General features: G+C 41.0%; 1 protein-coding gene across 1 annotated transcript in view; it reads left to right on the top strand.

Moving 5' to 3' along the window:
• Positions 1-12072, top strand: part of plxnd1.L (plexin D1 L homeolog) — an 89279-nt gene that overhangs the window by 41915 nt on the left and 35292 nt on the right. Inside the window, exons 9-13 of the mRNA XM_018259056.2 lie at positions 2821-2928; positions 3257-3346; positions 4071-4164; positions 10023-10192; positions 11777-11928. Coding sequence (XP_018114545.1) covers positions 2821-2928; positions 3257-3346; positions 4071-4164; positions 10023-10192; positions 11777-11928 — 614 coding nt within the window. The remainder of the gene's footprint in view (positions 1-2820; positions 2929-3256; positions 3347-4070; positions 4165-10022; positions 10193-11776; positions 11929-12072) is intronic.

The raw sequence follows: 12072 nt of genomic DNA, 5'->3' as shown, positions 1-12072 counted from the left end.
TGCTGATTAAATTGACCATAGTGTGTGTGTGTAATCTCTGTAAAGCACTTTACCATATATATATATATATATATATATATATATATATATATATATATATATATATATATATATATATATATATATATATATATTTATCCAATAGAAATAGTTGAATGTATTTTTATTTCCCTCTGCGTTTTGCACTAGCTTCTTTGAAGGTGTTACTGGCTCATATTTTAGCTTCAGTCTTGCCTAAGGCTCCAGTGTTTTTAAAGGAACAGGTGTAAAAGAAACGGATCCGCACACACACCGATTAGTGCAGTCGGGGATTATCCCCTTTTATTCAGCCACCAAACATCAACGTTTCGGGGGGGAACACCCACCCTTCATCAGGATGAAGGGTGGGTGTTCCCCCCCCCGAAACGTTGATGTTTGGTGGCTGAATAAAAGGGGATAATCCCCGACTGCACTAATCGGTGTGTGTGCGGATCCGTTTCTTTTACACATTGGTTGCTAAGGGACCCGGCCGGGTCAACGGAAGGAACGCACCACCAGCTTGCAGGATTGGTGAACTACAGGTGTGCGGTAGGATAATTACATTGTGGTATAAAGGAACAGGAACACCCAAGAATGATTGGGTTTTAAAGTATGTAAAATATAATGTACTGTTTCACTGGTAAAACTGGTGTGCATTCGTCAGAAACACTACAATGGTGTATATAAAAAGCTCCTGTATAGCAATGTACACAATTGAAACAGGGCTATATGGCACAGGTTAAATAGCAGATAACAGATATGCTCTGTAGAACACCATTGTATTCTGTAGAGCTAATCTGCTATGTAACCTGAGCCTTTTCTCCTTTAAGGGTGGTGGGACACACTGCTACTTGGGAAGATTAGTCGCCCAACGACAAAGTGCCTCCCTGAAATGCCTTCCCGCCGGCTAGAATGTGAATCATCGGCGGGATGGCGCTCCGATCGATTCAGCTTTCCGAAATCACTCGAAGTTTCCTCGTGAGGCAACTTCGGAAAAAACGAAAAGATCTGAGTGCCATCCCACCAGCGATTTACTGTACATTCTAGCCAACAGGGAGGCATTTCGGGGACCTTTGTCGCCTGAAAAAGAGCCGATTTGTCGCTGGGCGACTAATCTCCCCAAGTAGCGTGTGTCACCACCCTAAAAAACTAAAGGCTATACATCAGCTTTGTTATATATTACTGCAGCAGTTTTACCAGTTCAGGGCAACAGTACATTATATTTTAATTACTTTCATTTTTTGAAGTTTCTGTTCCTTTCACTTGTCTGCTAACGGCCTTATTCATTACCTTCCATAGCCATGGTATATTTTTGTCAGCTCCTTAGAATTCAGCAACATTATTTCATAGCCATGCTTATATGACCCGCAATCCCCCCAACTCCCCTCCCCCAATACCTACATTAGAAGTCACCGGTTCAGCCAGGCAGGAGGGAGGCAGTAGTGGGACCATGGATCCCTAATGGGACCCCACCATTTGATGTACAATGATGTACAAAGTCTAATCATGTTAACAACATAAATAGGGCCAATGGCAATAGAAACCAAATGTCTGTTTAAATGCTACATGGAAGAAGAGAGTAGAGAGTAAACAGTTAAATAAATAAGGGTCCAACTACAGAGTTACTCATAATTTTATTATCTTCTCAAATTAACAGTAAATCTAATGCAATACATATAAGCATACCCCATGGAATAATGGCTGCACTGAAATTAGTCTGCCTCAATTTTAATGCATCTTCCCCTTAGTGTCCACAGTTTTCACATCTCCACAACTGATGTTTGCCTCATTACTCGCAAAGCTCAAGTGTTATTTTTGTGTATCGCCACTGGAATCCTCGGTGGGTTTTTTAGTGACACAGCTAGCTATCAGCGCTGCAAACCAGGCATTCCTGCTGTACTAGAAACTGCGTAAAGTAATGAATTTTGACATAAATTGATTTAGGGCAATTTAGCATTAAAGATAAATTCATACAAGCTCCTCGGATTGGATAGATTTGAGTGCCATATGTTCCAGACATGGAGCCTGCTCTCTGTCCCTCCCACTAGTTCCTGCCCATGGTGATTGTGTTGTATTAGGATCAAAGGTCTGATAACATCGACATTGGAGCCCCGGGGCTCAGAACAGAATCCCTGGGACCCAAAATGCAGAGAATATTAGTTAGTAGCATTGACCCTGGACCTTGTTAAGTGATGAACCCTCAGCTACTGAGAACTTTCTGTTTTTCAACTTCTGAAGGCTCATACCAAGAGAAGTTTAAAATCTTCGGCAGAATAAATTAACTCCATGACTGTAAACGTTGACAATTTAGTGGAAGTCAGTTATTATTATTTACATAGCTATGCCATATTCCTCAGCACTTTACTGAGATTATTCATTATTCCCTTCGGTCCCTGCCCCACTGAAGAATTAAATCTAATTTTCCCTTTCAAATTGACACAACGCACACACTAAGGTCATGTAAGCAGTAACCACTTAGTCTGCTTGTGTGTATTTGTCGTGTGAGAGAAATGTGGAGGAAAACTACAAAGTATTTAATTGGGTAGAAAAATACATTTGCAAAGATATAAAGTTTGCAAGCTTTTGGGGTCCAACTGGGACACTAACACTATGATAAAATTATCTGTGAAGATAATTAGATACAGGGTTTGGCAATCTTCATCCCTCCTGATGTTTGCTGGGAGTTGCACCACAACAACATTTGGAGGCCTGCAGGTTGAGTATGCTTTCTGTAGTACCAGGCCTGTGGTGAGAAGGCTCATTTACTCATCTGCACATATCTGAATCTTCCTTTTGTTATAGAACAGCACAGAGAGCTGTCCCAGGATAACAGCCACAAGTCTGACTCCCACGCCCACCGGAGTCACCAAGGATTTTACGCTAACACTGGTCAACACAAATATTATAGAGGTACTTTTTTGTCTTTAACTGGATCTGTAGCTGTAAGACAGAAAAATAGACAATTTCTGATTTAGGGAAACTATAGAAATTTCTTTACAGAAAGGGTCATGGGATTCAGTCTATGCTATAAAATTGCAGGGACCAGTTCCATAGGGGGTGCAAGTATCCCTGGTATTAATACAAGCATGAAGATGTTTTAAACATTTCTGAGTGTTTCTGGGGTAGCAATGGGCAGACTAATTCAGCCAGTAAATCTGTGTCTGCAGTTAGATTGTAAGTTTCATGTACAATCACCCAGAGAAGCGCTAACAGATGTTTGCTGTGCCTTGCACTCCAGAGCCCAAAACTGGAATGTGACTTTGGAACAGAACAAACTTTTCCAGCCAAATGGTTGAACTCCTCCACGGTCGCGTGCAGCAATGTACTGGTAAGTGCTCCATATTGCTTTTTGTATATATATATATATATATATATATATATATATATATATATATATATATATATAAATATATATAAGGTAGTCATGTCAAACCTGTAGCCCTCCTCCTGTCTCTGATCTACAAACCCTACTGCTCTCCTGACTCTCCTGACTGACTGTCTTTGACTATAGGGGTTTGCTGGGTATTGCACAACATCGCCTTAATGTCTACAATTTTCATATCTCCAACAACAGAGGGTTCTCATGTTAAACAGTCCACCTCTCTTTATACAGTATGTACAATGGCTTCTTATTCCCCTTTTGCACAGGGCTTAGGGAAGTAGCACCTTTGTGTACCCGCTGAAGACATTTATACCCTTTAGTCCAAGAGGCCCCTGTTCAGTGTGAACCTTTCCATTTCCTTAATTGTTGAGCTCCTACTAATTAGTAGACTATTTGGTCCAACGTTATGTAACCCCTTTATTTTAAAACGCTTGCATTATTATTGCTTACCAATCAGTAATGAAGTCCTGGTCAGCCTACCCAGGCAGGTTCTAAATTTGATAATGCTTCAAGGCAAGGCAATAGAAAGTAATGTCTTAAATGTTACTACATTTGCCCAGGTCTAGTAACCCATAGCAACAAATCTGTAGGTAGAATTACGATACAAACTTTGTGACCGCAGTAGTTCTTAGGCCTTGCACAGACCAGCTTATTTTTCATTTTCTGACAGTTGCACACATCTGAAAGAAGCCAGAGCTTCCCAATCAACCTGCAGCTTAGTGACCATAACGGACTGTATCTTGACAATCCATCCATGCTGTCTGGTGAGTAATAAGCATCTCTTTTTCTTTATGAACATAAAGTTATATCGTTTGCTCTGCATGTTTTATGCATATACAAAAGCCAGTATTGCGTAAAGAGGTGCAAACATAGTAAACTGTGCAACAAATGTTGGGTATATGCAGTATAATCATCAGGCATGTCAACCTGCATCCTTATACGCCATAAAGGGGAACCTGACTATAACTCTAATGGGTGTCAATGCCGCCCTCCCACAGCTAGGCATTATTTATACACATAAACAGTGCAGACTGATTACTGACTCCTTGGAGTGACCCGTGACCCCCCCAATAATAAAACATCCTCACAGCCGTGGCACTGAAAGCTTTCTATGCGTGGGAGGAGAGGGGTTACAAGCCAGGATCCTGTTATCTTGTGGGAGGGGAGTTATAAGGAGCAGGAATTTGGGGCTGGTAATTATATCCCTTTACTGTGGATTATACAGAATGTGCATCTGTGTGTTCATTAAATACTGGCATTATATCCATGTATCGATGTGCATTACATACACAGATCATGTCCGTGTGTCTAAGTGCATTACAAAGAATAGTTGAAAAAAAAGTCACAATCCAAATGACAATCTATTTATAGCTAACCATAACTCAGACAGGGACAGACAAAAATTAATTTTAGTATAGTAAATAAAATTCAATTACATGTGTCTACACTAGTGATCAAATAGCACGTCATATTTGTCTATCCCAAATTATGCTGTGCTTTACATACTTCATAAACCATGTCCATGTAACACAATACATTACTTACATAGATATTGACCATATATCTTGTATCGGTATCTCATTACCTTAAAGGGGTTGTTCCCCTAACTTTTAGTATGATGTAGAGAGTGATATTCTAAAATAATTTGCATTTGGTTTTCATTTTTTAATATTTGTGTTTTTTTCTGAGTTATTTAGCTTTTTATTCAGCAGCTCTCCAGTTTGAAGTTTTAACAATATTGCTAGGGTCCAAATTACCCTAGCAACCATGCACTGATTTGAATTAGAGACTGGAATATGAATAGAGGACCTGAATAAAATATAAGTAATTAAAAAGGAACAATAAAATAAACAGAGGATTTGTTTTTTAGATGGGGTCAATAACCTCCATTTGAAAGCTGGAAAGAGTCAGAAGAATAAGGCAAATAATTAAAATAAACTATAAGGCCAGGGCAAGAAGATTAGCGGATCTTGGCCTTCAGAAGACAAGGGGAGCAGCAGGGAAGTGGAGAATCCACAGTTGTCTGCTTCACAAGGCAATAGCCTTCAAAGGAACATAAGGGCATTTGAAAAGTTGCTTAGAATTAGCCATTCTATAACATACTAAAACTAAACTTAAAGGCGAACCACCGCTTTAACACTATATCTGATGTGAGACAGAGTGTCTTTGTCTCTGGTTTTGTGAGGCAATCCTGTGTATAAGGCAGGTAAGGTTGCTACCTGTATAATATTTATTTGGGTTGTCCTTTTCACCTGTCTGGATATCAGTGATCTCAAATCTAGAGAAAAATCCATCACCGCTGTCATCATCATTGTCTCTCATCACCCCAACATCACATCTCTACCTCTTATGTCACTGCTCTGTCAAGCTTCTGCTAACGGTGAAGGTGGCAAATCTGATGGCAAAAGGAACGGTAGTGTTTATAGAAATATACAACATATATAGGCTTATTTGACACGAGGTCACCCATTCTGTTTAAAAGAAAAGAAATGTTTCGCCTGAATATTTGGAAGGGTTTTTTTACAGTGAGAGCTGTGAAGTTGTGGAATTCTCTCCCTGAATCAGTGGTACAGGCTGATACATTAGATAGCTTTAAGAAGGGATTGGATGGCTTTTTAGCAAGTGAGGGAATACAGGGTTATGGGAGATAGCTCATAGTACAAGTTGATCCAGGGACTAGTCCCATTGCCATTTTGGAGTCAGGAAGGAATTTTTTCCCCCTCTGAGACAAATTGGAGAGGCTTCAGATGGGTTTTTTTGCCTTCCTCTGGATCAACTGGCAGTTAGGCAGATAAAAAAAAAGTTAAAAGGTTGAACTTGATGGACATGTGTCTTTTTTCAAACTAACTTACTATGTTACTATGTTATTTGCAAAAGCAGAATTCTAGCGTAATTTCAGCCATGCCCTAAGTTACCTCCAGCACAATTGTGCATGATGTGCCAAAGCATATACCAATTAACTTGCATTTTTCCATGGACACAAGTTGCATCTAGTATTTTCAGAGTGGGTATGGTGTCACTTCTGTTGCATCAATAACTGCATTTACTTGGCGTAGTTGAAGTAGCTGTTGATGCAACCTACCCTAGACGTGGTGTTAATTCCAGGGTTCCCTAGCATCACCAGGCGCACTAACACACTAATTATCAGAGCGGGTTGGGCAGGGACATTGGAAATACACGGAAGTGCAAGAAACTTGTCTGGCCAAATGCTTTGAAAAAAAATATTCAAAGCTTTATTGCCCCCCCCCTCCCGTTTAACTCTGTGCCCCAGCCAGGCTTTCTTGCATCCCCTGCTGTGCTTGTTGTGTACAGCCACTGGTGTAACTATCCCAGGCATCCAGCACCTGTTCTGTAAAGTAACACTTCCTCGTGTTGCTCTTAAGTCTTCCTCCAATATCAGAGCGTGCCCTTTGTCCTTGTTTTCTTTTGCCTCCAAAAGAAATATTCTTTGGTCTTGAACTTTATTGCCTGCGACAATATAATTGAGATTTTCGTCTCCTTTCCCTTGTACTTCTGTGAACTTTTTAGCTCTTAAAGGGACAGTAACAAAAAAAATAAAATGGTTACTATAAAACCATGATACCATGAACCAACTATTCAAGCTCCAGCAGGGCCCAGCAAATAGCATATAGGTTTATAGAATGCATAGGGTTTAGCGTGTTAAAAACAGGGTTTGGTTGCTATTCATAGCTCTTTACATGGCTGTCTGTTATACTATAGAACTCGCTACCAAGATAGAGTTTATTTTACTTGCCAGATGCTGGACAGACAGATATAATCTTATAATGTAAATAAAGCATTTTCACTTTCTGGTGCTATTGGCCGTTTGCAGACGGAGTCATGCTGGATCGTTGAATACTGAGAGCAGTCATCCAGATTTTGTAAAGGAAATATTACTTCTCTGTATTAAGGTGGCCACAGGGAGATCTGCTCGTTTGGCGATGTTTGGCGATGTTGACAAACGAGCGGATCTCTCCCCAATTTTCCCACATTGAGGTGGGCGATATCGGACTGATCCAATCATAGGGCCCAGCGATCGGATCAGAATGGAGGTGATACGGGCGGTCGGATCTCAGGAAGGCATCAATGAACAGATGTGGCCGCAATCCGACAGGATTTTTTAGCCTGCCCGAACGGCATCTGGTCAACTTTTGGCCAGATATCGATCGGGGATCCCAGTCGGCAGCTTTTATCGGCCCGTGTATGGGGGCCTTAATTGTATTTATACATAGAACTGGTAGGTTTCATATTGCTTTCCTTTGATTTTCGCTCTAGTCTAGAGCCCGCTCTGGCCTATTACAGTGGGTTTTATGGGAAGATGTTCGAGTAGGGGCAAATAATATGGCTGACCCAATTTTGTGTGCATCTGTGACTGTGCCCATGGGTAGAAGTAAGTTGTATGGTCCAGAATGGCAGTTGAGGGTGCTGTTAGTAGCAAATTAAAAGCAGGAGTACTGTGGGTGGAACATTTACTATAGGAAGTATTGTCTGTATATTTATAGAGGTATCTGTTTAGATGTTTTGCTTGGTCACTGTGATTGAGGCATTTTCAGATCTTGCCCTGGGAGACACATTGTTTATAATTATCTTTGACTTGTTTGTTATTAAATTGAACACAGTTCCGTTTTGAATCAATGCCGAGGCACTATCTGCAAGGAGCTTGTATGTTCTGTGTCTGAGTGGGTTTTCTTCCACACTCTAAAAACATACGGGCAGGTTAATTGGCCCCTGATAAAAATGACCATAGCGTGTGTGAATGTGATAGGGGCATTAGATTGTAAGCTTTACTGGGCCAAGGACTGATGTAAGTGATGTATAATCTCTGTAAAACGCTGCAGAAATGTGTCTGTGCTAAATAAATACCATGAAATAAATACATAAATTAGAAAAGAGGTTCTCTAGAAAAGCTAGATGCATTCTATATAAAAACAAGGCTTTGTTACGCAGCGATGGTTGCAATGTATAGTAGGAGAGAGTGTGCTGCCAGATGTTGAGCAGATGTTTGGTTTCTATAACATGAACAATCCATCCAAAGGCCTTGAGCCAAATACACCCAATGAGCTGGATCAATTTGGCCCTTCATCTTAATTGAATTAAGTGATAAAATTTGCCTTACAGTGATATTTTCTTTTTTTCTAACTTTTACTATGGGGAGTGTTTACTAGAAAAACAGTTTGTGTGACTAGAAGCTGTTTCATAGGGTTCTTTCTTGCATTGCATATCTGAAACCTGCTTGCATTTTAAACTTTAAGGCCTATAGGAAAGGCCATGTACTGGTTAGCCAACAGATATAAGAGTTTTGGCTAGTGATCATGGTGATATGGTGCTTATAGAAGCAGTGGGAATAATAGCTTCTGGGAAGGGGCTGGGGCTGTGGTATAGCAGGTATAGTAGGGAGAGATGGTGCCTATAGTAACAGTGGGATAATAGTCTCTGGGAAGGGAGTGTGACTGTGGGATAGCAGGTATAGTAGGGAGAGATGGTGCCTATAGTAACAGTGGGATAATAGTCTCTGGGAAGGGAGTGTGACTGTGGGATAGCAGGTATAGTAGGGAGAGATGGTGCCTATAGTAACAGTGGATAATAGTCTCTGGGAAGGGAGTGTGACTGTGGGATAGCAGGTATAGTAGGGAGAGATGGTGTCTATAGTAACAGTGGAATAATAGTCTCTGGGAAGGGACTGTGACTGTGGGATAGCAGGTATAGTAGGGAGAGATGGTGTCTATAGTAACAGTGGGATAATAGTCTCTGGGAAGGGAGTGTGACTGTGGGATAGCAGGTATAGTAGGGAGAGATGGTGTCTATAGTAACAGTGGGATAATAGTCTCTGGGAAGGGAGTGTGACTGTGGGATAGCAGGTATAGTAGGGAGAGATGGTGCCTGTAGTAACAGTGTAGTAGCAGTGGGATAATAGTCTCTGGGAAGGGAGTGTGACTGTGGGATAGCAGGTATAGTAGGGAGAGATGTTGCCTGTAGTAACAGTGGAATAATAATCTCTGGGAAGGGAGTGTGACTGTGGGATAGCAGGTATAGTAGGGAGAGATGGTGCCTATAGTAACAGTGGGATAATAGTCTCTGGGAAGGGAGTGTGACTGTGGGATAGCAGGTATAGTAGGGAGAGATGGTGTCTATAGTAACAGTGGATAATAGTCTCTGGGAAGGGAGTGTGACTGTGGGATAGCAGGTATAGTAGGGAGAGATGGTGTCTATAGTAACAGTGGATAATAGTCTCTGGGAAGGGAGTGTGACTGTGGGATAGCAGGTATAGTAGGGAGCGATGGTGCCTATAGTAACAGTGGGATAATAGTCTCTGGTAAGGGAGTGTGACTGTGGGATAGCAGGTATAGTAGGGAGAGATGGTGTCTATAGTAACAGTGGGATAATAGTCTCTGGGAAGGGACTGTGGCTGTGGTATAGCAGGTATAGTAAGGAGTGATTGTGCCTATAGTAACAGTGGATATAACAGCCCATGTGAGGCCCAGCAAAGTCTGCTTTGGCCCAGGCTCCATTGCCACCAGCCCAGACTAGAAGGGTTACTGAAGTGAAATGTAAGTGTTCAAAGCACAACTGTACCTGAAATGCTTTCCGTATGCTAATCAGTATTGTGTGTTTTCTCCCCCAGTTGAAGTATACAACTGCGCTTCCCAGACCACAGATTGCTCCAGTTGCTTAGGTCGTGCAGACCGTGGCCACCACTGCTACTGGAGTGAAAGCAGCTTGTCATGTCGGCTGAACAGTGATATACAATCCATTCCGTATCCATACACCTGTCCTGCTCCTGATATAAAGAAGGTAAAAGTGATACCTATGAGGATGAACTATAGCTTGACGGATGGCTGGTAGAAATAGTACTCGATGCCAGTGTGATTATTATTGAAGAAATAAAACAAGTATAGGAAGGCTGGCAATACTTTAAAGAAAAGGTGGCAGCTGTAACTAAAAACAACAGTGTGTGGTCCTGAGTGGTTTAGAGATAGCAAAAGGGTCTGAATCAGAAAAATGGAAGCACCATGGTCTCATCATCCCCTCTGAGGATACATGAGAAGTAGGAGGGCTGGAGAGGAAATGAGTGCTGTTTGAAGACTTAGCTAATTATATGTAGAAAATATTTATTCTATACATATTTCTATTGTATATATTAACAAGAACTACGCTATTGCTCCCACGAGTTATCATAAATAAAGCATTTTGGTTTATACACATGTTGGGAGACTATATGGGAATATCAGTAAGACTGACAAACATTCACAGACAAAGCAGGAAGACAGGAATGGGTCTGCTAAAATGACCAATGAAGTAAATCTAGTGAAGCCGGCAAAGGCCAGGATAGAACACAGTGCCCTGATTGGTGATGCTTGTATGTTTGTTAAACATGGGTAGCGAGCAGCTATAGGATAGAGGAAGATGGTCAGTGCATACGCTAAAATTACTGACAAAGCAAAACAATAGGAAATCATCCTTAGAACAGTAACAAGAGTGTCATTCCAAAAAGTTGAAAACAAAAAGTTTAAATAAGTTTTAGTCCCTCTGTATTATTATTATTATTATTATTATTATTAACATGCATTTATATAGCGCCAACAATCTGTCACGGACACGGTACTTCCAACCGCACGTGACTTCAGGTGTGGCTATCAGGGGTCACTCACTCAGTCTCTCACCCACCTTGCACACAGGTTAGACTAACACAAAAGCACCCCAAACACCAACCAACACCCACAAAACTCATTCGCTGCCACCATCTATCATTCACAGGCGATAGAAACCTAATGTGACTATTCCCCTGTTCTCTCTAACAGGTAATAACTCACAATACATCAATGCATTAAACACGCTCTCACTATAGTCAGTTAGTTTCTACTGATTCAACCAGTACTTCAGCATGCAGAGGGTTAAGGCTCACAGTTGCATTCTTTCAGGCTAGGTTCGTTTAGAGCACCAAAGACAATCTTATTAAATTCTCTTTAATATTATAAAAGGTATAACAGTGCAATATACAAAAAGATGTTACAAAAAGAGACATACATTCAATAATACAATTACAAACAGTTGTAAAATAAAAGGGAAAACATGGAAAGCCTATACTTAACTCCAAAGATATAGAATTCCTGGTCCTGGAGGCTAGGGGAAACAAACGGCATAACTTCCAATCGCAATTGGTCCTCCAAAGTAAATCCAAAGTTTAGTCAGAAGAGCTGACTATTTATTAGTGAAATCCAAAGTTTAGTCAGAAGAGCTGACTATTTATTAGTGATTTCAGTGCATCTGTAACTGCAAAGTTCCAAATGGCAGCAACTCCCCTTTTGTGGTCTAAAGGCTGCAAACTGGAGCTGTTTTTTTGTTTTGTTTTTTAAATCATGCTTCTGCTCTTTATAGATCGATCCAGTCAGCGGACCCCTGCTGGGTGGTACTCTTCTTACTATCCAAGGACGCAACCTCGGAAGCCGATTCAGCGATATCAATGGAAAAGTCAAGATTGGAGAAACAGAGTGCACCCCCATACAAGAGAAATACATTGTGTCTGAGGAGTGAGTCTATCCTGTTAATGTTGTTAATTGCACCCGAATACCAGTCTTCCGTTCTTCCCTTAATACCATTAAGCATATCAAGCATAGTTTTTACCAGCCAGGCCAGTAAAATACCAGCCAGGTGGCAACCCTAACTGCACCTAC

Source organism: Xenopus laevis, chromosome 4L, assembly GCF_017654675.1.
Source record: "Xenopus laevis strain J_2021 chromosome 4L, Xenopus_laevis_v10.1, whole genome shotgun sequence".
Lineage (NCBI taxonomy): Eukaryota > Metazoa > Chordata > Amphibia > Anura > Pipidae > Xenopus > Xenopus laevis.
This window is presented reverse-complemented; position numbering and strand designations above follow the sequence as displayed.